This window comes from Penaeus chinensis, chromosome 25 (assembly GCF_019202785.1).
Source record: "Penaeus chinensis breed Huanghai No. 1 chromosome 25, ASM1920278v2, whole genome shotgun sequence".
NCBI lineage: Eukaryota > Metazoa > Arthropoda > Malacostraca > Decapoda > Penaeidae > Penaeus > Penaeus chinensis.
The window spans coordinates 3,027,126-3,054,625 of NC_061843.1; the positions used below are offsets into that span (position 1 = coordinate 3,027,126).

The 27,500-nt window shown below is 33.3% G+C and overlaps 2 protein-coding genes across 4 annotated transcripts in view; one reads left to right on the top strand and one right to left on the bottom strand.

Moving 5' to 3' along the window:
• Nucleotides 1-14,083, top strand: part of LOC125038659 (integrator complex subunit 14-like) — a 21,545-nt gene extending 7,462 nt beyond the window's left edge. The window contains exons 1-12 of one of the 3 annotated variants that reach the window (XM_047632204.1): nt 5,678-5,747; nt 9,055-9,252; nt 9,383-9,553; nt 9,671-9,835; nt 10,085-10,168; nt 10,404-10,514; nt 10,700-10,841; nt 11,767-11,873; nt 12,189-12,300; nt 12,483-12,592; nt 12,942-13,070; nt 13,458-14,083. In XM_047632204.1, coding sequence (XP_047488160.1) covers nt 9,073-9,252; nt 9,383-9,553; nt 9,671-9,835; nt 10,085-10,168; nt 10,404-10,514; nt 10,700-10,841; nt 11,767-11,873; nt 12,189-12,300; nt 12,483-12,592; nt 12,942-13,070; nt 13,458-13,682 — 1,536 coding nt within the window. In that variant the 5' untranslated portion in view covers nt 5,678-5,747; nt 9,055-9,072 and the 3' untranslated portion in view covers nt 13,683-14,083. Of the gene's footprint in view, nt 1-5,677; nt 5,818-9,054; nt 9,253-9,382; nt 9,554-9,670; nt 9,836-10,084; nt 10,169-10,403; nt 10,515-10,699; nt 10,842-11,766; nt 11,874-12,188; nt 12,301-12,482; nt 12,593-12,941; nt 13,071-13,457 lie in introns of those variants that run through there. The other 2 variants (XM_047632202.1, XM_047632203.1) reach the window with 2 other exon arrangements.
• Nucleotides 14,084-22,212: 8,129 nt separating this feature from the next.
• LOC125038501 (glutamate receptor ionotropic, kainate glr-3-like) overlaps nt 22,213-27,500 on the bottom strand; it is a 7,658-nt gene continuing 2,370 nt past the window's right edge. Inside the window, exons 5-11 of the mRNA XM_047631978.1 lie at nt 27,284-27,372; nt 26,376-26,497; nt 24,952-25,166; nt 24,191-24,346; nt 23,540-23,646; nt 22,673-22,807; nt 22,213-22,393 (exon numbers count right to left, since the gene is read on the bottom strand). Coding sequence (XP_047487934.1) covers nt 22,213-22,393; nt 22,673-22,807; nt 23,540-23,646; nt 24,191-24,346; nt 24,952-25,166; nt 26,376-26,497; nt 27,284-27,372 — 1,005 coding nt within the window. The remainder of the gene's footprint in view (nt 22,394-22,672; nt 22,808-23,539; nt 23,647-24,190; nt 24,347-24,951; nt 25,167-26,375; nt 26,498-27,283; nt 27,373-27,500) is intronic.

Here is a 27,500-nt window from a genome sequence, read left to right on the forward strand (position 1 = left end):
TGTTATTATCATTATCATTATCATCATTATCATCATCATCATAATTATCATCATTATTGTTATTATCACTGTTATTATTATAATTATCATTATTACTATCATTATTATTATCCTTGCTATTGTTATTGCTATAATTATCGTTATCGTTATTTTCACCATTACCATTATCATCATCATCATCATCATCATCATCATTATTATTATTATTATTATTATTATTATCATTATTATTATTATTATTATTATTATCATTATTATTATCATCATCATCATCGTCATCATCATCATAATCATAATTATTATCGTGACCATCATTTTTATCGTCATTATCATTATTGTTTTTATCATTACCATCATCATCAGTTATTCTTATTATCATCATAATTATTATCATATCATTATTATTATCATTATCTTCATGATTATTATTATTACTATTATTAGTATGATTATTATCCTCATGATTATCATCTTTTTCCTCATCATTTTTATCATTAATTGTAATTAGTGTAATCATCACGTCATCCTTATTTTTTATCAATACTATTATTAATAACATTTTTATCATTATCAATTTTATTATTGCTAATATTATTTTCATTACTATTATTATATTTTATTATCATTATTATTATTATTATTATTATTATTATTATTATTATTATTATTATTATTATTATTATTGTTATCATTATCATCATCATCATCATTCTAATTATCATCAATATTATCATCCTCATCCTCATCATTGCCATCACTATCATCATCATTATCACAATCATCATCACCATTACCACCAATATCATCACTGTCATCATTACTACTACTACTACTGCTGTTGCTACGATCATCAATACCATTACCATTATCATCATTATTATTATAAGCATTATTGCTATCACTCACTATCATATGGAATAACCACTAGCTACTTTATCCTATCTACACTATACAGGGCGTTATATTATATAATACATTACGTTTAATAAATACTCTGGTTTCATTACAGTGTTTACTTAACCTTCAGTTCAGACGCAGATCCCGGGAGATATTTTCAATAAAAAAATAAATAAAAAATATGTCGAGATACAATATTACGATACGATAGAGCCTTATGGTTATGAGAGAGTATTGATATAAGTCAAAATATTATGAATTCTGAAGCCACTGATTATATCACATTCTATTAGTAAGTCCGTGTAGGTTCACCACTCAACCTCTCAATTACCCCATCATTCTTAGTAATTTTCTAAGGTTAGGTTTGGTTATCTATGTATACTTCGGGAAGAAACCATTTCGGAATTCCTAGTTAACATTTAGAGAAACGATTTTTTAACCTCTCACGGTCTACGTCTTTGAGAAAACAGTAATTTATTTATCTTGAGGTTGTGAGAGAAATTGGCAAGAGATTTGGTAATTGCAATTGGAAGATCAACGTATCCCATGTATATTCCGCAAGGGTGTCTACAGTCTCTATATTCCAGTGCGAGGATTAAAGAATTCATGCAAATTGTCTTTGGGTCCTGTTCTCCTGTAACCAACAGATATGTTGAATCAACTTTTGATACTATTATGATCAAGTCCATGATTTATTTGTTTCAAAGTCTATAAAGCAATGAACGGTGATTACTACGACAGATGTAAAAAAAAGCGAATATCTTCTCAGAGCTATCGATGAATTTGACTAGTATTCATTATATCTTCATCAAAAATACATATACTGCATATTCATATCTGATGAAGATATAATCGGAACTGGCCAAATACATCTCTTGCACTGTGGAGAGATTCGTTGTCGTTCATACATTTTTTTTTTACCTCTAAAGCAAGTAAGTAATCATAAAAGTTCAAACCACCTGCATTATACTTCACGTTGCTGACTGCACCGTAGAGTCATGTAGAAGGGGTGCAGTGTCGTGTTATTTGCAGTTACAGCATCTTCCCAAGCTGCTCTCTCTACTACTTCAAGATGGCCATCAGTTGACCCTGAGGATCATTCTAATCCCGGGGACTAAAATCGATCACATCCAACAAAGAAGAGAAGAAGAAGAAGAAGAAGAAGAAGAAGAAGAAGAAGAAGAAGAAGAAGAAAAAGAAGAAGAAGGAGGAGGAGGAGGAGGAGAAGGAGGAGGAGGAGCGGGGGAGGAAAGAACAGGTTGAATTATTCCTGCAAACGAGGGTCTAAGAAAAGAGAGATCGCCAAGTACACTCAGTATGGCAGCCAGGAACTTCCCCATACCATGCACACACACCGTCAGTCTGATTCTCGTCATGGGTGTTGCTCGGGCATTCCTAACTTCCGCTTTTTGTATTTATTGTTATATATGACATATATTGATTGATTTTTGAACGTTTTAAATATTTTATTATTTCAGTCTAACAAGGTGTTCACCGCTAATGACCTTAGCTGTTGACGCAGCAGATAATTTTAAATAATCAATCAATTTAGCTTTTCGTGCTATAGATCTCTCAGTCCTTTCTTGCAACCCGTGCTTCATGACCCTTAACTGTTGTCTCAAAAGCACGACCGAAGCAAGAGTGTCCGGAAAATGCACTTAAGGTCGATATTTCCGATAATCTTAGTCGATTCAGGTGGGGCTTTCGATCCCTAACCCCACGGTATACAATACCCCGTGTACTGTATGGTGAGCGAAGGTCTAGAGAAGTATTTTACCATACATTATGTTGTGCCGTTCTTCCTTCAAAATATCGGCTTTGCAGGATATTTTGCGAAAAAGTCTAATCATACTATATGAACATCTGTGAGAACTGCCGCAAGTCCAAGTTCATGAGGAGTTCGAAAAGTCTTCAAGAGTTAAGAATCCTTCTTCTTGAGGGTATTTGGGGTCGTTAAAACCACGCCATCGAAGAAGCCTGTTAAGAAATTAACTATATCGTTCCTCTGGATGACTTTTTGGTGAGCTTTAAAATTCCTTTGATATTGATGACGATGGTAATGGCAATAATAATAATTAAAACATTAATATTGACTACAACAACATAAAAGTATTTGTGATAATAGTGATGATATTACTGACGATAATTTTGGTGATAATGATAATGATGATAAATGCGTTACTATGTCCAATAAGTATGATCATGAAAAATAATAACAACAATAATAATAAGGATATTATAAATAATGACAACAATAACAAGATAATAACAAGAATAGTAATGATAATACTATAATGATAAAACTACATCTATGATAATGATATTAAATAATAAAAAATATGATATTAGTTATAATAATGATGATGATAATGATGGTAATAATGATAATAATGGTTATAATAATGATAGTAATAACAGCAAAACAATAACAACAACAACTACAATACTACTACTACTACTAAAAATAATAACAACAATAATGATAATAAAAATAACAATAATGATAAAAATGATAATAACAATAATAATGATGATAATAATAACAGTAATAATAGGAATAACGATAACAATAATAACAATAAAAATAATAATAATGATAATCATAATGATAATAATGGTAAAAATAATAGCAATAAGGATAATAATGATAATGATAATAATAATAACAATAATAATCATAATCATAATGATAAAAATAATGATAACAATAACAATAACATAATGATGATAATGATAATAATAATGGCAATAATGATGAAGATGATAATAATAATGATAATAATAATAATGATAATAATTATAATGATAATAATTATAATGATAATAATTAAAATCATAATGATATTTATAATAATAATAACAACAACAATAATAATAATAATGAAATAATAACAACATTAACAATAATAATCATAGTAACACTAATTGTGATAATGATAATAATAATAATAATAGTAACAACAACAATAATAATAATGATAATAATAATATTAATGATTATAATAATAATTATGGTACTACTAATGATAATGATAATACTAATAATGACAGATATAATAATAATAATAGTTATAATGATAATGATAATAATAATGATAATAATCTTGATGATGATGATGATGATGGTGATGATGACAATAATAATAATAATAATAATAATAATGATAATAATAATAATAATAATAATAATAATAATAATAATAATAATAATAATAATAGTAATAATACTAATAATACCAATAATAATAATAATGATAATAATAATAATAATAATAAAAATAATAATAATAATAATAATAATAATAATAATAATAATAATAATAGTAATAGTATTAATAATAATAATAATAATAATAATGACAATAATAGTGATAATGACAATAATGATAATGGAAATGGTAATATAAATCCTAATGATTATGATAATAAAAATCATGATAATGATAGTAATCATCATGATAATGATAATGCTGATGTTAACAATGAAAATAATGATAATTATGATAACAGCAATAATACCAACTAAAAACATTAACGGTAATGAAATGATAATGATAATAATAATGATAATAATAGTAATAATAATAATAATAATAGTAATAATAATCATCTTAATTAGAGTAATGATAATAATAGCAATGCCATAACAACGACAACAATAATAACGATAAAGATAATAATGATAATACAAATAGTAATAACAATAATAATAATAATTATAATAATTTAATAACAGTATTAATAATGATAATGATAATAAAAACAGTAATAGTAATAACAATAATAATGATAATGATAGTAATTATAATGACAATAATAATAATGGAAATGATGATAATAATGATGATAGTAATGATAATAATAATAGTAATAATAATAATAATAATGATAAGAATGATAATAATAATAAATAATAAAATAATAATGATGACAATAGTAATAATATTGATAATAACAATAATGATAAAAATGAATAATAACAATATTGATAAAAACAAATTATAACAATGATAATAATGATAATAATGATAATAATTGTAAGAATAATAATGGTTATAACTAAAGGTATGAATGAGAATTAATATCTTAATAATACAAGAGAAGTATTTGACAGGTTCCAGTTATATCATGTATTTCTGTCGAAGATACATCTCTTGTATTGTGAAGAAATTCATTCTTATATCTTCACAATACGCTTTTTACATTTGCCACATGTTACGGGTCAGTGGTAATGATAATGATAATGATACCAATATAAATAATAATAATATATAATAATTATAATAATAATAATAAAAATAACAATAATAATAATAGTTGTAATAATAATGATAATGATAATGATAATAATAATAATAATAATAATAATAATAGTAATAATAATGATAATACTAATAATAATAATTGTAATAATAGAAGTAATAGTAATAATGATAAAGGTAATGATAATAATGATAATAGTAATAGTAATAATAATGATGATAATAATAATAATAATGATAATAATAATAACAATAATAATAATAACAATAATAATAATAACAATACTACTACTACTACTACTACTAATAATAATAATAATAATAACAATAATAACAATAACAATAACAATAATAACAATAATAATAACAATAAGAAGAACAATGATAATAATAATGTTAATAATATTGATATTTATAATTATAAGTATAATAATATCAACAATAACAATATTGATAGAATAATAACAGTGATAATGATAGTTATATAGATGACAATCTTAATAGTTTTCAGCAATTCAAGGGAAAGAGGGCTTTTTGTGCGACTAATACTCAGGACTGGATAACAACACTGCGGTTTGACTGCTTGAGGTAAACACCGACTTTGTTTACGTGTGTAAAGCTATGCGGATGAGGCAAGGGAATCATAACTGACTAGTGTGTAGGTTTTGCAAATGATTATAAAGTTTTCTATCGTAATAGATTGCATAGATGGTGTTATTTATTTCCACATATGAATATACGTTTAGGTGATAATAGGACAAATACGAATATATACACAATTAGTGCATGAGCATAAGGAGATTTCTAGGTGCAGAAAGGTCGGAATATATATCCTCGCGAATGTTTTTTCTTATTTTTTTCTTTTCGGCTTAGTACCTCCCTTAACCACGCAGATTCTAGCCAAGGCGGTACTTCCTCTCTTCTAACAGTATTCGACAGTCATATGAATGCTATTGTATGAAACTGTCTTCTGCCGTTGTGGCTTACTTAGTTCATTTTATAGGCTGGGAATGTGCAAAAAGTGAGTAAATCCTTTTGTGCTAAGCAGAGTGGGTTGTCATCATTTCCGTGGTCAGCAGGGAACAGAAATAGATTTGAAGCTTTAATGAATACCTTAAATTATTATTAGATTTAAAGCATGTAAGCAATGTCTTTCCTGCACAAAGTCCTTCAGAATCGACTTCGACATACCTCAGAATGGGAAAGATGTAAATTTTAATAAAATTCCTTAGTATTACCTTTCATAAATACATCAGGTTTTGAAATTTGCTGTAAAAATGTTTGAGAATAACCTACACAAAATAGTAGTATATGTATTAGAATATCTTATAAGTGTAACCATTCACTACACAGGTAAGAAATATAGTATATGAAAAATTATATAAAGTGTAAGTTTCAAAGACATACAGGTAGAACATGGAGCATTAAAGAAACAGCCTTGATGTATGGCTGTACTTCAAGCATATTTTATTTGGAGACATGCGGAAATGAACTCAGGGCAGAGGTGTTAATGGGATGGAATAAAGATATAAATTCATCACAACCTTTTGTGCAGATTTATATAAAAAAAAAAAAGATTGCATGGCAAATTAAAGAAAAGCCCAACATTATATGTCAGATGACTTTTAAGACTTGTTGGAGCATTAAGAAGCACTTTCATATCAATGAAAGCATTTTATTCAGAGAAAAGGTTGGAATTTCAAGTTTGATATATTTAGTGTCAGGTCCACATGTATCACTTTGTATCTTTATATTATTTATGGACAAAGAAATTGTCCAAATATTGGTAAATGCAATCAGAAATTTCCAGTCTTCTTCTGGTAGTTAGCATTTCAGGTCCATACTGTCATAATAGTCTTGTCTTGTGCCTAGCTTGTAAAATTAATTAAATTTCCCTAGATCACCATAACTAACATAATTTTTCTTGGTCTTCCTGTCTGCTTTCTTCCCTCTAGGCAACCTTACAACATTGTCTTTAAGTGACTCTACAGTCTAAAATATGTGCAGGCTATTTTCTTTTTCTTTGATTCATTGTTGTCATGAATTTCTTCCTTTCCCTATTCTTTTTAGACTTCTTCATATCCATATAATAGTAAATTCCAAAGACTTTAGCATCCTATTCTTTAAGTTCATACTTAGACTTTTAGTCATCACTCGTTTTAAATCCTCCTCTGTGTTTGCTACTATTGCTGCCTAATCATCTACAAACCTACTGGCTTCAATCACTCTTCCTCCACCCTTTGTACCATTTTCCACAGAATCCAGAGGCCTCTCTCACCATAACCTCCACATATATATTGAAGAATAATGGAGCATGTGCTGGATCTCATGCCTCCTATCAGCCCTTGCTCTGTTTACCTATATGCAATTCTAAACCTAACACTTTTTAAACAAAATATTTTAATACAACATTTATAAAGTAAAAAACATATCTGATTTAGATTTGGCCACCCTCCTCACTGAATATTCACCTTTTGCAGCCATTTTTAGAATACTACATTGTAGTCCCATTTTTTGTGTGTATCAGGTTTCATTTGTAATCTCCACAATGTTAAAGTAGTGAGCCAAAAGCTTGGGAATGGAGAAGAACCAAATGTGGAGAGTACAATGTTGGGAGTAACAAGGGAGTTGGTATAGCTTAAAAACATAATTCAATTCATAGTGTATGTGTGCATTTTTGTGACAAAGCACTCAGTGGATTATACTGCAGTTCAGGTTGTTTGTGCCTGATGTCATAGAGCCAACACCAGACACCAGTGATCATCCTTAAAATAAAGGTCATGGTTATTCACAAAATTGGTAGTAATGTGTCAGAACTGATCTAAGTGTCAGGAACTTCTTTCATGGTGATCTAATGATTCTGATGCTTGTTGTTGGTTCTCTTTTGATATTGTACACCTCTCTATTCAAAACAATTACCCACTCATACTTTCATAAACCTTTTGCAGAATTGCAAGAATCCCATTTGCTGCTTTCCCAAATTTGGTACATAATATGATGTTTATTTTCTCCTGAACTTTGAGATATGTACTGATATTAGAAATAACCATACAAACATGGTCACAATATTTAAGATGGAATTATACAGTAAAGCTATTTATATAGATATTTATATACCCTCCCTGACACAGGACTGCAAGTACTATAGAGAGCAGAACTAAACAATATGACCCTACAAAAAGATTGTCTAGCCAAAATCCAGTCTAGCTTCATGGAGATTACCTATCAACTCACACTAGAGTATATAGTGAGGTTTAATAGACAATCTCTAAGTTAACTAAAGCCTAAACATCTACACTAAAGTTGCAAATGAGTATGTGAACTTGGTCATTGAAATATAGATCCCAGTGCTTATAGTTTGACCCCATATGTCATACTGATTTGTGACAGTTACTTTTTACTTATAGTTAGTCTGTGTGACCATACTTTATTGACAGGGGAGACAGTCTTGGAAATGTTTAATTACAAGGAGAGGAAATTAATTATCAGTGAAAAGAACTGAATTTTTTTGTTTTTTATGTGGCAGTTTGACTTGAGCAGTATTAATGCCATGGTTATGATGAAGAAGTCTCTTGTGTGCCAAGAAAAGAGTATATTTTTCTCTGAAAAAATGAGAAATTACATTGTATAATCAACAAGTTTCAGTTTCAATTTTTAGCATGAAGTTAGGGTTTAGATGAGAAGAACTGTATTTTGCTGGAATAAGGATACTATATACATTATGAACTGAATCTACATACCTTCATAACATTTGAAATATGTTTATTGACATTAAATACAATATGCTTTTATTTGTGTACTATTTATATCAGGAAGGAATTCTGAACCTGTTTGGTGTTAGATAGGCACTAATGGATTTATTTCTAATGTGGTATCCATTTCCTGATCTCCACAGATTTATATATGCAAGAAGATGCCAACAGTAATCCTCCTAGATGTGTCTCTTTCTATGAGCCGGAGTGTAGATGTATCAACTCCCAGCCAAAGTGAAGAAGTAGAAAAATTAGAACTGAGGAAGGACCTTGCTGCCCATGGATGTCACAGTCTTCTCGATCACTTTGCCCAACACTGTAAATTAGAATTTGCTTGCTTGGTAAGGGTTAAATTTGATATTTTATTCTAATGTTTGGATAACTGACAAAAGTCTGTTTCTTTCAGATATCAGTTTGCTAATATTAAGTAAGATAATCATCTTTTAATGATTTCTTGTACCTTCTTTGCAGATATCCTTTTCATCTGTATACAAAATCCTTATGCCCTTTACAAGGGATTTTGAATCCATAAAAAATGCCCTGAATCTAGTAGAAGAAGGAGATAAAACGAGCATTGATGTTGGGTTGGTTGGTGCGGCTCAGCATATCCTGGAGGAGTGGGGGAATGGAACTCCTTGCCAGGTAACCAAGGGACTTTTTGCCAGTGCTTCTCTCACTTCTTGTTTTGATTTTTTTTTCTTGCTGTTATGGAGTGCAACTCCTTTGTATATCCCTTAAGTTGGTGCATTTTTCTCTCAGATTGTATTGGTGACTGATGGTAATGCAGGGATAGGACAGCATGCCATGCAGAAGTGTCTGATGTCTCCTCATTCCCGAGGAGCAGCTCAGTTCCCTTTGCCCTTCCCATTTCCTGCAAAACTCAGCATTGTTTGTATTGCCAACCCAAGTGAACCAGGCTTCCAGGTAAAGTTGAGCTGATCTTGATTAATTATCCTAAACAGGATTCAGAGTGCTTAGAAATATAATATTAACTTTTTTGTGAATGCTGATTGATTTAACTATCAGTGTAGCATTACCATTTATGTTTCTTGTATGTTCCATGAGAAAGGAATGAGTTTTGTTTAACTCAAAAGAACAATAGGATTAAGAAGAAGAGTAGTTCATCTTTGACTGATTTATCAATGTGCTTCTTGCTATATTCTTTGGTTTCAGACTTCAAAACCTTTATATCAACGTCTGGTTGAACTGAATGGCGAGGGTGATATTCTTGTTCCAGAAGGTGGATTAAGCAAAAAGGTACAAAATACTATGCTATTTATTCCTATCAGAATGGAATGTTATCCATAGATCATTATAAGGGATACAGTTATTGAAAACATACAATTTTATTTATTTAAAATTATCTGCTGTGTCAGCAGCCTGGAGCATTGGCTGTAGTGAATAAATAAGTTATATAGGAGGAAGTGAAGACAAAATATTTAGTAAGAATACACCCCATTTTTCATTGATGCTACTTTTGGTTTTATTTCAGTCAGTATCAGAATTATTTGACCAGCTTATTAAGAACAACTTCTCCTCGTATTCTGGAAGTCTTCACTGTGGGAACTTGTCTGCTCCCATTACCCTGTCACCTCCACCTCAGGTATATCCATAGCCTTTACAGTACTTCCTCCTATTTTAATGTTATGTGATATGGAATATACATCAACCTAAACATTTGAGCATATGTGAGACTTGGTTAAATACACAGCTACAATAGGAAGAGAGTAATGAATTTTCTTTACCTATCACTTACTTACTTACTTACTTACGGTCTTTATTTTCAAGCCCTACTGCCGTCACCATGATTTTGAAGTGATACGTGTGAGCGTAGATTCTGCCATCCAGGTGCTGGGATTTCTAAACATGGGAGACGTTTCTTCACCTCCTGCCTTCTCCAGACATCTTGTGCTTCCTCTTTCCACTAAAGGTTAGTTACCATATAGTATGTAACGTGTGATACGTCTCTGTCTGTAAAGAATTTTATTGTTTATAAATTATTTTGGGATAAGGTGCATTGTTATTGTTATTGTTATTATTATTATAATTATTATTATTATTATTATTATTATTATTGTTATTATTATTATAATTGTTGTTATTATTATTATTATTATTATTATTATTATTGTTATTATTATTATTGTTATTATTATTATTATTATTATTATTATTATTGTTATTGTTATTGTTATTATTATTATTATTATTGTTATTATTATTATTATCATTTTTATTATTATTATTATTGTAAATATTATTATTATTATTATTATCATTTTTATTATTATTATTTTTACTATTATTTTTATTATTATTATTATTATTATTATTATTATAATAATTATTATTATTATTATTATTATTATCATCACCATTTATCATCATTATTATTAGCATCATTATTGTTATCATTATTATTATTATTATTATTATTATTATTATTATCCTCATCACCATTTATCATCATTATTATTAGCATCATTACTGTTATCATTATTACTTTTATCATTATTACTATTTATCATCATCATTATTATTGTTATTGTTGTTTTTATTATTATTATTATTATTATTATTATTATTATTATTATTATTATTATTATTATGCTAAATATACATACATATATATATATATTTTTTTTTTCTCTCTTTTTTTTTCTGGAGATTGAGCAGTATTTAGTGTTAAAATGTGGAGATTCTCCTAAAATGGTAGATTTGCCCATTATGTTACATTTGAAACTAAAATAGTAAAGATGCTACCTTATATCGTGAAGTAAGATTTGTCGCACAATCCATTCATTATTCCTCATGTGCATATAATATTTTAATATAATATAATCTTCTTTAATCAGGTGACATGGTGATGCTACCCAAGACTGACGGTGGGAGTGATGATGAAAGTGGGAACGACGAGGGGAAATTACCCTCTTTCTGCGTCTTGCTCCATGGTGGGCTAAAGGTAGTGGGGAAAGCTTATTCTATATCACTTTTTGATGTCTGTAGTATGCATTACTTGATTTTTTTTTTTTTTTTTTTATCTCAAGGGTGGGCTAAAGGCATGTAGTGATGAAAGCTTATTCTATATCAATTTTTTATGTCTGTAGTATGCATTACTTGAGTTCATTTTTTTTTTTTTTTTTTATCTCAAGGGTAAACTAAATTACCTAAAGGGTAATTTAGGCTTTTCCTACATGGGCATTAGCGCCTGGTTAGTTGTTTATGAATACGAATATAGATTAACAGGGTAAATATTCTGATTTTATTAATCTTTCAGAGAGAAAACACAGTGGCTTTGTGTCAGGTTGGCGACAACTGGTATGGCATTCTCTATTCCTGGGCGGACAACAAAAAGAAGTCAAACTTAATGCTGTCAATTTTTGTCCCAGGTTATTCTCTTAACTTTATTTTCATATTTAGTGTTATTAGATGTCCTAAAACAGATTAAAAGACATTTCATAAACAACTGTAAGTATCATGATGATTATATAGTGCCAATATTGAATTAAACTAATTGTTAGGAGCTTTAAACTATTATTGTTATTATATATTTATTAATTTTTTTACACAGGCAATGATGTTATTCCATGGATGGGGAAATTATCTAATCTTGGACCTGCTTCACTCTTGCCTACAAATCCATATGGACAAAATGAATCTTCTACACCATTTCCATTGAAGGTAAGGTACATTTTGTAGATACGTTATATTAAAATTGTGTATTTGACTGGAAGAATATGCACAGTGAGTGTAAAGCATATTTTCTTATGTAAGATATATCTTGGATGATGGATGAAATGAAATTTTATAAGTAATATTTTCAGCATCTGACCAGATTGATAGTTACATATCGTAATACCTTCATACAATAAGCATGTTATTTTGTATAGAGATGTTTTATATTTTAAGTATATTTTTGTTTAGTTATTGACTATAAGATGTCAGATTTGCAGTAAAAATGACACACACAAAAGAAACAGGTGGAAGGATAAATGAAATCAGTCAGCAATTTAACCTTTTTTCTCTAAAGATTCAAGAAGAGAAAAGCTACGCACTTAATTGTGTGGTATGGGTGCGACAAGGTGGCTTACAATCAGATATACAGAAAATCCTTCGTCATGCTCGAAAACTCCCAGATAAGACACAGAGTTTTTACAAGGTAAGTAATTCTTGGCAGATTGATATATAAAAAAGGATTATTCAGATAGATTTATTACACAAAAATAGATGTAGTGTGTAGATTCATATTAGGCATATTGGCTCAGTTTATCTATTTTCAGGGCCAATTATATTTCATAAACTAAGTTTAGTATATACAGAATAGCTACTGACATCAGCAAAATAGCACAGAAAACTATATTGTTGTTTTACAGTTATGCTGTGTTGATTTATGTCTGAATACCTAAAGATATTGGCTGGTAACTTTTCAAGTAATTAGAGCCAATATTATAAATGAACATGTGTATTAGACCCCAAATTTTGAGTTACGTAATTTTGAATAAATGGCAGATACAATTCTAAATAAGCTGTTTTATGATTTTTAAAGGAATTAAACCGTGTACGTAGAGCTGCCCTGTCCTATGGATTTGGCGAGCTCCTAGAAGGACTGGCAAGTGTCTTGGAGCGAGAGTGTACTCTCCTGCCTTCTTCTTCCCATCCTGTGGCGGCAATTCAGCTTCAACATGCATACGAGGCGCTAAGAAACCACGACAAGAGTGATTTCAGGCAGAATATTACTCCTTTGAAAACCACTTTTACAGGCAATGACTAATCAGAAATGTGGCTTATCATTAAACTCATTGTATAAGGAAAATTCTAGGGGATAGGTGTGGATTTGTTTAGCCTCCTAGTTTACATCACCAGATAAATGAAGCACCATTGATTCCAGTAAGCATCTTCATTATCAAGAAACTCATTATTACTGACAATTCACCTCATTTCATGTGATAGGCATGTATTTTTTAAATAAGGAAGTCTTTCTCATAGTAAATTAAACATTCCATAATTTATGCAGGGAATTCTACTGAACATTCCTTTAGAAAAGGGTTTTAGAATGCCTCCCCCCTTCCAGGAAAAAAAAATATATATACAGTGTGCACACACAAATACACACAGGTGCACACACAGACACATCCAGACATGCATACAGATGCCCACCCCCACCTCCTCCCTCCCTCCCTCCCTCCCTCCCTCCCTCCCTCCCTCCCTCCCTCCCTCCCTCCCTCCCTCCCTCCCTCCCTCCCTCCCTCCCTCCCTCCCTCCCTCTCTCTCTCTCTCTCTCTCTCTCTCTCTCTCTCTCTCTCTCTCTCTCTCTCTCTCTCTCTCTCTCTCTCTCTCTCTCTCTCTGTCTGTCTGTCTGTCTGTCTGTCTGTCTGTCTGTCTCTCTCTCTCTCTCTCTCTCTCTCTCTCTCTCTCTCTCTCTCTCTCTCTCTCTCTCTCTCTCTCTCTCTCTCTCTCACTCACTCACTCACTCACTAGTTCGGCATAACTTTGATGGTTCAGGACAGCGATTTGAATCTGGCAGTCATAACCCTACTTAGCTATTTTGTTAACTTCACCCAGATTTTTTGCAAATATTTTACACAATTACTAATTTTTCAGTAATATAGTGGAGTATATTATTATTATTATTATTATTATTATTATTATTAGTATTATTATTATTATTATCATCATCATCATTATCATTGTAATCCTAAGATTCACTGATTTACATCGGTTTGGTCACAAAATAACACAAACCAGCCGGACCTATATTAAACTGAATTCAGCAGCTGAAGTGCCATTTTTTAAGTTCAAGTCTTCAACTTAAACCAATTGTTTATTTTTGTGTAATGTGACGAGTTGATGTACGTCTTACATCATGTCTTATCTTTGTAAGTTTACAAAGCTAGATTTTTACCTAGTAAAATTACTTGTCCAACACATGAAATATACAGATGGTATGTTAATCAGTTTTATTTTTATTTCTTCTTTTATTTTTATTTATTCATTCTTACTTCTATTACAATAAGTGTATATCAAGAACTGCTTCAGTTGGTGTTAAACTGAAAAGTATTTTAATTAAAAAAAAAAATCTTTTCTTAATGATTTAACTGATGAGAAATAGCTACTTCTATAAATTTTCAAAACTGCGGTCATGATACACATCTATTTGCTACAACCATCCCCTGCAGAAATGGATGAAGATGCCAGTTATTATTAAAACGAGTAACTATAAATTTTCCATTTTTCCGGTCACACCAGAACGTACTCTACAATACAGTGACGAATAATATAGAACTAATCCAGTTAGAGCAAGCAGGCAAGGCACTTCGTGGTTTTGGATATGATAAAAGAGTTCAAAAGAGGGAGTGCTTGTCCAAGTGGATGCCAAATTTGAAGTCCTGATTGCATTTCTTCTACTAGTCAAATGCTAACCTTAGAAAAAAAAAAAAATGCGTGAAGAAAATCAAAGGGAGTACTGGAGCTTGTTTGTGCAAATGTACAATGGGCTTTGCAGGATAGAGTTCACATGGTGGGGGGGAGGGGATTGGAGACACAGCCGGTGCGTGAGATGTGTATATATAGGAGCCATATTGGGGAAGGAAGGGGCTGGGAGGTGAGGGACAATTAATGGCTAATTAATAGGGCATTATTTTAGTAAGTATGTATGTGACCATACTTTACTCCAAGATGCAGAGCTCGATAAAAAAAATAAACGCGATACTACATGTATTTGGGGTTAGTAAGTCATTGTTTTAAAAGGGGATAGTATTAGGAAGGCTAATTTGGGATGCCAGACTTTTTTTTTTTTTTTTTCCCAAAATCCATTGTGCTTTATCAAAGAGTCACTTTTCCAATTACTATCCTGCTGGACTAGCCGGAATATATAAGGAATTTCAAGCTGGCAAGCATTTATGGGGTTCATGCTAGTAGAAAGTAGAGTAATAACGGTAATAGAAAAATTCTACAAAGCATGATGTAGAGCCTTCACATTGGCTCCCGGGACAGAAGTATGGTATTAGAATGTTTTCATTTGTACATCGAAATGTTCAATCTTAATATTATTCAAAGTTTTGCATATCATGATAGGTAAGGTACATGATCACATAAAGTATTGGTAATGTGGAAGCCTGTATCTGACTCTCATATAATGTAGGTGTGCAGATATGTGATCTATTGTACAACATTTTATAAGATAATTTTTTTTCCAGTTGACTGAAGTCATTTTCATACACTTATGTTCTCTTAGTAAAGTAGATGAAAGTCTCACTATACTATTCTTTACTTATTATGTGGTTGTGAATCTATTATTTTATAATCAAATAGTTGCGGAAAAAGAGCGTGCTGAATTATTTGATCTCCTTTATAATGACAAATTCACTGCATGCTTGACGTCCAGATAAAATACAAAATAGCAGTTATATTTCTTGGTGCACATTATACTGCAAAATGACATTTGTATAATATATTGCATAATTTTTCATCAAACTTTGATTATCCTACACTAGTGTATTATTATTATTACTGTTGTTATTTTACTACTGTAAGGCATGGGCCACTCTCATAACTTTATTGGAAGGTTGTTTGGCAGTGCCACACTTACCAGACTGGATGCCTTTTCCAAACGGCTGCATCCAGTGAGGATTCAAAAGGGTGACCATTATTACCCTAGAGACAACCCGATGACTTCCCCTTGACAACTGGGTTCGACCTCTCAAGGCGTTATGTTGTTTTCTCGCTATAGGATTGGGATCTAGCTAGCAGTTACATCTATAGTATATACTCATGAATACACACTTCCTCTTGGTTTTTTAATTTTTTTTTAACTCATACATCCATGTTTATGTCTGTTGTGTCTACACTTGTCCTGTGACATGATGTTTGTTTAGTCTACATTTGCCAGAAATTAAAGAAGTAATTCATAGACATCATTCTAAAATTAACTTCTCAATTTTCACCAGACTAATACATGTTCAATATTTTTGACATACTTTCTACTGTGGTAGTGTTTTAAACTTTAAATTCTAATGTTCCCAATTTTCACATTATCACACAGAATAGCAGGTGTGATTATATATAGTAATCACACTTTGCCCGAACAAATGGATAGTGGCACAATCAGTATATACAATCAAATCAGCTTCATAATTAAAGAAAAAGATGTAGCTTTTGAGTAAATACAATACAAGGTGACTGGAGTTTCTTAAGCTTGAACTTACCATACTGTACATTCAGTGAACTGTTGGCTTCTTGTTAATGTTAACTGCAGTCTGAGCAGTATAGTACTCATTTCTGAAGTCCTCTATCAGAACTTGGAAAAGCTTGGATACTGCAAGATATGAACATACGCAGCAAATCACCAATTCCCCACATCAATCTGAAAGGTATCAACAAGTCCTTAATTGTGAAGTAAATCCACCTGTTAGTATAAAATGAGACATTAACCTTAGTGTAGAAAAGGTTAATCACCAGGCAACATATTCTATGAAAACATCGCTGACATCGAGGGACAATGCAGAGTTAAATTTCTGTTTACCCTTATTTCTTTCTTCTGGCAGATAGTATAAGCTGACTATGGCCTCGAACCTATGAAACACTGACTTGCCTACCCTGCTACTGTGCTATAAGGCAAAAGGCAACTGACTGAAGGGCCAGACAGTCTAGCCCTTCAGTCAGTGTGTAGGGTTAGACTAGGTCGAAACGTCCCTTCTTCACATGTTAACTTAATTTCTCTTGATTTGCATCTGATTTAACATCCTCTGACTTACTGCTGTCAACACTGTAGACACCACTTTCCAGTTAATTTTGATATATGGATACTTTTATAGCAGCAAAGATAAAAATCTTTGGGTAATGAACAGATTTGTTTTCGCACATATAGTACTTCTAAACAAAATCTGAAATTTATAACAATTTCTTAAGCAGTTATTCTATTCACACTTAAGTATTCAATACGGAGGTTTCGTTTTAAACTGAAGCTCCTGCTTAGGTTGTAGAGTCCGTTGTTTTATCACTTCGTTTTTCATTATCCAGAGATTCCACGTATGAATTATCCTCTTTACCCGAAGTCGAAGTTGTAGTGATGCATGCTGGCTTTACTTTGTGTATTGAAATATTTGTTGTAGTTCCATTAGACTGCTCGGTAGTTGTGGGTTGCGGGTTCGGGAATCGGTGAGCGAGGCTGATTTAGACGCCCTGTTGTAACGTAATAAAGCCTTCTTTTGTCGTTACAGCTATTTGTTCGCAGTCTACAGGGAATCACTGTGATGTTTTTTTGTGGGCTCTCGTTGTAAAACATGTTCAGTGGGTGGAATTTCATGATAACCGAAAAAAATATCATCCGGTGAAAGAGGTAGTATCGCAGTGACCTTATCTGGCAAAAAAAAAAAAAAAAAAAAAAAATCGCTAATTCCTAGCATAATTCAAACTGTGATCTTCTATCAGTGACAACATGAAGTGGTACTCTGACTCCTGTGAACCAACAATTGAGAAAGGAGGCAGCAACAGTACTTACAGTTATCAGTCATAGGAATAACTTCAATCAACTTAGTAGCGGGTCAATACAAGTCATTATGTACCTTGCTTGATGTGGGTTCAGTATGGATATATAGGAAGATAAGCTAGGTATACGAAGCTGAACCTCGGCCGGGGTATGCCCATAAATGGAGCCTGGCCTGTGTCGACTAATCCCGACTCAATTAGTGTGTGTCAACTGGTGCTGACTCGATTGAGCATAGTCATTACCCACCGTGGTACCCAGCCACAGTAATAACCTCCAGGCGACAATTGCAGCCTAGCGCCTGGGCTGAACGCGAACTGCCGACCCTCGGATGACAGGCCGACACGTTACCACTATACTATCCCGGAAGCTTTGTGTACATGAGGAACCGCCTGCCATGTATATATTAGCACCATAGACAAAATACATGTTATCTACCACAAGCCAACACTTGACGTCTCTACCACAAAATGCATGGATATAATCTCATAATACTACTACTGCACAAAATTGTCATGTATTAAATGCCTTTAATTCGGCAGTAACTTTTGTTCTTCAAATATTCCCGTGTGCAATCTTGAAAGTGTCCGTAGGAAAAAAAAAAAAAGTTAAGGATAGGTTATAGTTATAAAATGTGAACAAGTATAAAAAAGGTCACATGAATATGCTTATACCAGTTTTATTCATTCCTATTGATACATCTCTTAAATAATTTCGATAATAAAGTAATGCTTCAGTGATGATAAGAGTTTCAAAATTGCAATGATCATTGGAAAAATTAAAGTAAAAAAAAAAAAAAAAAAAAAAAAAAAAAAAAAAAAAAAAGATTAAGTACAGGAAAAAGTTAATATAAAGTCAACGGGAAACTGTTAGGCGCCAATGATAGCTTTGGCGGGAAACTGACGCCGCTAGTAACCTTACTGCGAGAGAACAAGAAATTCCAACTATAATTTGAAACGTCCGGCCACTTATGTCGGTTTTAAAGTAATCAGTAGTTCATGCGAAAAGTACTTCTGCATAGACAAACAGTAAGCTTGAGAAGCAAATACCGTTACTCAAGTCATGATTAAAATTGTATAAATTATCAAATGTAACACAGTCCTGTCAGCTAACCTGCTAAATGATTCATGGCCTTTTTTTTCACAAGACCTGAGTATCTTGGAATAATCTCAATGGCTATAAAGAGCAACAGAACGGAGACGTGTTTTTGGTTATGTAGGTTTATTATAGCAGTATGGTAGTGTGTCTAGTACAAGGTGAATCCCATGTGAGGAGTCATAGCAGGTGATTGCTTTTATATCCATTTAAGGTAATGAGGGTGATCTAAATTACAGGGGAAAAGGAGATACAGAGAGAGGGGAATGTCGGGGACCATGTATTTATGTAGCCCTTTAGTCGGTGAAGCCAGTTTAGACATCTGCTGAATATTCGGTCGCAGCATGGCGCTAACGAAAAGGGGGCGGGGCTTCCCAGTATATCCAGATTGAATAGACTATAAATGCACCAGTAAAGGATCTCAATTTGCACGGTGATACTTATATGGATGCGAGTGAGTTGCAATTACAATATATTTGGAATAAAACTAGATAGCTAAAATGAAATATGAATATGAAATACAAGAAATATGAAATAAGGGCATAAATGTCTAAAGGAATTTCTAAATCCAACAGCTTTATAACCTTTTTCAGAGTAACATGAAGGGATATGTGCCGAAGGGGGGGGGGGGGGGGCTGTGAAAACACTTAACATAAACCACTTGACACAGACCTTTATTTCCCGGTCACGCTATCGCTACAGTCCATTACACTTTGTGTATATATTTCAGAACATACGCTACCACTAACTACAGCATTAATAGGTTATTCTCAGTATTTCATTGTATTCCGAGTCACCGTCGTCGTTAAATGGTATCTTATTTAGGGAAGATTTGAAGCATGCTTTTTCCTCCGAAGAATCAGCTCCATTAGGAAAACAACACTAGCGAGGAACGTCCCTGAAAATAGACATTTAATATTAATGGCCAACAAGGAGGTAAGCGACAAAAGTATTAAGAAATGAAGGTGATATTTTCGTTTAAGTAGTATTTTCTTTACAAAGAGAGAGTTTTTGAAAATGTAATAAATATAGATAATAACTGTTTAAAGGTGAAGAGTTCATTAGAATGTCAATTGTTGCTAAGGAGAGACAAACAAACATGACGGCAAGACCAAAGGATATACTATATTCTAATTCAATAAAATATCCTCAGGTTATCAAGTTTCCTGATCTAAATCAAGTAAAAAAAAAAAAAAAAAAAAAAAAATCTCTAATTTCTTAAACCTAAAACACACGACACAACAACCGAATCAAACGCAAAAAAAAAAAAAAAAAAAAAAAAACATTCTTCATCTCCCTTAATAAACAAATAAATAAATAAATAATAAATAAACAAATAAAGCAAATAAATGGAAAACATAAAAAACAAAAAGCGAGCCCTCACCGGCAGCATAGAGAGAAAAGATACCGTAGAAGTCTTTGAGTTCCATAGGTTTCAGAGACTCCGCAGAGCCGAGGAGAGATTCCTGCCCGAGACACTCTTTGGCGTACATGGTCTCCTTCCGAACCAGATAGTCGAGGATGCCGAACTCCTTCAGATTGCGGATGCTGAAGGAGAAAGGGCAGAGATGCGCTGAAGTGACCGAAGAAGGAACTGCATAAATATATAAAAGAGGATGGAAAAAGGAAAGAATGATATGATGATAATTGTAATTATAAAAAGGATGCTATGAATGGTCTTGATGATTATAGGGATAATAATGATAATGATATTGCTGATGATAATGATAAAAGTGATGATAATGACAATGATGTTAATGATGATGGCGATGGTGATCACAATGATAAAGAAGCCAGTTTATGATGATGATCATGATCACAATGACAAGAATGAAAGTGACAATTATGATAATACCGAAAACAAATATCATATATACATATACTGGCCGACAATGAAAAAAAATCGTAAACCTTAAAGTTGCATTTAAAACTCTTAAAACTATACACATTCTTGTTATTATTCCAGTTATCAATAACTCTAAAATTGTCGTTATTATTAAATTTTTTAATTTATTATGAATCCTCTTGTTATCATGGTCAATATTCGCCTGTTTTATTGTTTTTAAACATTTTTATGTGACTTAATATTCTTAATGACTCTATTATTACTATCAATATGAAGTTGATTATTACGGTCATTGATTTATTTCATTATCATTATGCTGATTATTCTTATTCTTATTAATAATTGTATTCTTATAATTAATATTATTACGAATTCATCATTACAGTCATGATCATTACCACAATTCACATTGTTCTTAGTATTACTGCTGATTTATTATCACTGATCATTACTATTATTATAACCATTATTATTATGATGATTATTATTATCGCCATCCTCATTATTATTATAATTATTGTAATTAATATTATAATTATTATTATCATTATTGTTATTATTATCATTGTTATTATTACTATTTTTATTATTATATTTGTTGTTGCTGTTGGAGTTCTCATTATAATCGACATTATCGTTGTCGATATCATTATGATTGGTGTTGTTGCTCCTTTTTTCTCTTTCATATTCCTCGTATTATCATTATTTTAAATATTACTATTATTACCATTCGCATCACTTTAATAATTGTCGCTATTTTTTTTTTTTTTTTTTTCATTTTGTTTATGAATTCAGCGTTGTTTTCATTTCATACCGCCGCCACTCCCATCACTACTACCACTGCTACTACCGTTAACGTTATCACCATTACTACCATTAATCACCATCACTACTACCACAACTGCTATTAGTACTAACCACCACTACGACCATTATCACTGACACCATTAATGCAACTACTATCACCACTGTTGCAATTTCAATTCCACTACTGCCATTGCTACGACCACCACTGGTACCATTACTGCAACCACTAATATATTTACTACCACCACAACTAGTACAATAACAACCACAACCACTACTAATACAACCTACAATACTACTACTACTACCAATTTGATATCTGACTAGAATTAGCGTGTAGAAAAGGCATGCATGGGAAAGAATACGCTCACAAAGATGTGAAGTAATTCATTCACATTCAAACATCTTTCTGCATTTGTCATAGTGAACTCCTTTCGTCCCTGATAGGAGGAATATAAAAGCTAGCTAGTTCATGAAAAAAAAAAACAATATCAAATCACCTTATTTACCGTGTAAGAATTCACCTAACCACAGGATAATTGTCATGCAGCTTGTAAAATTGGTTAACTGACACAACATTCTGAATGATGTGTCATAATTGACATGCATCGTGGAGAGATGGTTGCTTGTGATGGATTTATCCTGAGCACGGTGGTATAATTGGCTGAAGCGAACAAAGCTGGTAAACAGATTTAGCCTGACGGGTGTGAATTGCATGGAGCGCTAAAAGTTGGTAACTGAGAATCAATTTCACTGGTGTAACTGGCATCGGATGTGATCATTGAAGTTAATTCATGACTACGGTGTTTTCCGTTTCTTACATAAACTTGTATCGAAAATGCATGTCATTTTTATCACCTGATGAAGAATGTAAACCTTTCCATTCCGGACCCATTGTGTGTTCTTATCATTTATTATTATTATTCATCAGTGCATAGCGATTAACAACGGAATACAAGCGACAGAAATAACCGGCACAAAAGAGAGACTTGAACAGGAAAACGGTTATATCAAACTACAGTAATACAGAATGCAAACATCAACAGTAAGACTACCCTTGCAATAATGAGTACACCAACCTAGATTTGAAATCACACTTATACCGGAAGAATACCACTGTAACAACGTGTATATGGGTAGCAGTTGTGATAAGATAAGGTGTTTAGATAGTGGAAAAAGGAGGAGTTCGATACACACAAACACCGAAGACAAATGACTATAAATGGAGCGTTTCATTGAAAATAAGCCACAAATCCTATAATCGAGAGGCATAAGAAGCTCGTAAAATTAACTTAGAAACCATAAAAAGAAAAAAAAAAATACTCAAAACCAAAATGATCCTCGAAACCATTCAAAAGAAAAGAAAAGAAAAAATGAAACTCGAAACACCACATACACAGGATCCACTTTGGCTTTCAGTGGCGATCCCTTCTTGAAACCGATGCTCAGGCTAGTTGCTCCGAAGAAGGTCTGGGGAGCGATGTACAGCGGGCAGGTCCTTGTCTGTAACACGCAGAGAGAAGGGAGGCTGAGGTATAGGTCAAAGTTGCTTACCTATGAAACCCGCGACAGCTCCCTGTGTCAAAGGTCAAGCAGTTGGTACCCCTGATAAGAATGAGGGATTGCAGTTGGTACCCCTGATAAGAATGAGGGATTGCAGTTGGTACCTATCTATCCATCTATCTATCTACTTATCTATCCATCCATCCATCAGTCTATCTACCTATCCATCCATCAGTCTATCTACCTATCCATCCATCCTTTTATCCATCAATCTATCCATCTATCTAGCATAACACAATCAGGAGAACTCGATGATACTCTACCAATCTATCTAGCCATCCATCCATCCATCTCTCTGTCCATCTATCAATGAATCTACATATCCGTCCATATACAGTATATATATATATCCATCTAGCCATCCATCCATCAATCCATCTATCAACGAATCTACATATCTGTACATATACATATACATATATCCATATATCCACCCAGTCCATTAATCTATCCATCCATCTATCATAACACAACAAAACCTCACCTGCGAAAAGGTTTGATGCACCACGAACTCAATGATGATTTTGCCCATGAAGATGGCATTGACTCCTGACAGCAGGTCCTTTATTGCCTTATCTTTATCAATGGTGTCGATCAGCTTATCCTTCAGGCGGGCGAGGAGAGATCCTGGGGGCGCGTACTGGGGACGGGGAAAGATACGTGTCCTTGGGGTTTTGTTGGGAGGATTAGACATGTGTGGTGTGTAGGATAATCTTGCTTTGGGATGTGGATAATCTTGTTTGTGGGGGTGGATGCCGGTGATGGTGTTGATAGCGTGGGTTTCAGTGTGTGTGTGTGTGTGGGGGGGGGGGTGTTAAGGGTATGACATTGTAAGTACTTACGTTCTTTCTTTCTTTCTTTCTTTCTTTCGCTGTTCTCTCTAACTCTCTTTCTCTTTCTTTCTCTTTCTCTTTCTCTCTCTCTCCCTCTCCTTCTCCTTTTCCTTCTCCATCTCCCTTTGTCTTTCTCCCTCTCCCTCTCTCTTTCTCCCTCTCCCTCTCCCTCTCTTTCTCCTTTTCCTTCTCTTTCCCCTTCTCCTCCTGTCTCTATCTCTTTCCCTCTCCATCCCTCTCTCCCTACCCTCTTTACACACACACACACACACACACACACACACACACACACACACACACACACACACACACACACACACCACCTTCTTACCCCCTCCACCCCCTCCAAACCCACACCCATTAGCTCGCCTCCTTCCCCCTCCATCCTCCCTCCTTCCTCCTCCCACCTTACCAAAACCGCCTGGTACAGCATGCTCCCCTTCGGCACATTACAAGGGATGTCGGTCTCCACCAGCTCCTCCATGCTATCAAAAGGCAGCTTCAGTTTGGGAAGAATTAACATGGCCTTGAGGTTCGAGCGGTACACGGAAGCGATGATGAGCGCGGAGAAGAGCCACAGGCCGGCGATTACCCTGACTGCGTTTCCTCGGGGCATCCAGGGGATAGCTGGGGGTGATAGATAAGGGAAAGGGTGGGTTATGGATGAGGGTGGGATAGATAAGGGAAAGGGTGGGTAAGGATGAGGGTGGGATAGATAAGGGAAAGGGTGGGTAAGGATGAGGGTGGGATAGATAAGGGAAAGGGTGGGTAATGGATGAGGGTGGGATAGATAAGGGAAAGGGTGGGTTATGGATAAGGGTGCGATAGATAAGGGAAAGGGTGGGTAATGGATAAGGGTGGGATAGATAAGGGAAAGGGTGGGTAATGGATAAGGGTGCGATAGATAAGGGAAATGGTGGGTAAGGATGAGGGTGGGATAGATAAGGGAAATGGTGGGTAAGGATGAAGGTGGGATAGATAAGGGAAATGGTGGGTAAGGATGAGGGTGGGATAGATAAGGGAAATGGTGGGTAAGGATGAAGGTGGGATAGATAAGGGAAATGGTGGGTAAGGATGAGGGTGGGATAGATAAGGGAAAGGGTGGGTAAGGATGAGGGCGGGATAGATAAGGGAAAGGGTGGGTAATGGATAAAGGTGCGAAAGATAACAGACGAAGAAATGGTGGTTAATGGTCGATATTGCGGGGAGAAAAGTGATGATGAAAAAGAAATTTAAAGAAAAGGAAAGAAAAAAGTAAATGAGAAAATAAGGTGACATTAAGGAAAACTAGATAATAATTGGATGAAAAAAAATAATGAAAAAAAGCTGAATTAATTAATGAAAAAATGAATGAAAGATGCGGAGGGGAAAATCGATTACTGTCCATGGGAAAGATACAGTGAAATGGCGAGAGGAAGAGAGGAAATGGGTAGGAATTCTTAACTAATTGAAATACAGAAGATAGAGGGGAGGGGGTAGGGAGACAGACAGACAGAAAAATAAATAAATAAAGAGCTAGGAGATTCACTGGATGCGCGCGGGGGGGGGGGGGGTATAGCGACTTATGAATTTCTAATAACTATCCCCAAACAGGAGATAAAGGAAATAAATGAGAATCAGAGATCACAACGAAAAGGAACGTAACTGCTGGGATTTTGACTAAGTATAAACAAAAATGAATAAATAAACAAATAAACACATTAAAAAATAACAAAAAATAGATGAATAATAAGCAAAAACAATCGAAAATGTGCCAATCCCATCTAAAGCTTTATCAAATCCCACATTCTCTGTTTAAACATTTCCCCCCTCGAAAGGACCGTCGTATCTACTCACACTGGGCCAGCGTGGAGCCTATTGTCCACTGGAATGAATACCACACAGACTCCCACTTCTGCTCCTGAAGGACTTTTCTCTCGGTGTCCAGCTCAGGAGTTTGTTTTTTGTCCTTGTTGTTGCTGTTGGTTAAAAAAAAAAAAAAAAAAAAAAAAAAAAAAAAAAAAAAAAAAAGGTATTTTATTGCCTTTTCGTGGTATGGTTGACGGTTATGTGAAGGGGTGGGTAGGAGGTGCACTGTTGTTGTAAATAGTGGTAAATTATAGAAATGGCAGGAAGGTATACTAGAAGTGGTTGTGACAAATAAAGCTAATGAATCAATAGTAGTAGTAATTGTAGAATTATCAGTAATGGTATGTCATAGTGATCTTACGGATAACAAAACAATGGTCTTCAATCAATAGTAGCAGCAAGAATAATAATATAAAATATAGTGATAAAAACCTTACGCGATATTAGCATATAGTCATCACGAATAATACCCATTCATCGCTGGTTGATGTAAACAGCAATAGCTGAAATAGTAAGAATGGCCTAACAGTTTTACACTCGCGATCCCTTTCTCAAAACTCCGACACGATTTTTCTCAGGCTAAAATGAAAAAAAAAAAAAAAAAAAAAATATTTAGCAACATTCACAAGCTTTCTTTATCTAATGGTAATGCAATATTCCTTGAATATGTCTTTTTGATATCGACTAATGAATAGCAAACAGGCCAATTTTCTTCCCTCAAGCCTTCGCGATCCACTGTTATAGTGATAACTAGATTAAATAATAATCCTCATCAGTCACTAGTTAATAACATATCAGTAACATTAAGATTAAAAGTCATATATAGTAATATAAACAGTGACACAATAATAGTAGTAATACTAACATAAAATTACAATAATAAAAATAGAATTTACCGCTTGAACGACAACGAATTCTCTCTCAAATGGACACAGAAGAAGGCCACGAGAACGACAAGCATGGAGGCCGCCAGCAGGATCCACATCTTGGAAAAGAAAAAGAAATTGAGAAGAAGATAAACAAAATATTTGGAGAGAGAGAGAGAGAGAGAGAGAGAGAGAGAGAGAGAGAGAGAGAGAGAGAGAGAGAGAGAGAGAGAGAGAGAGAGAGAGA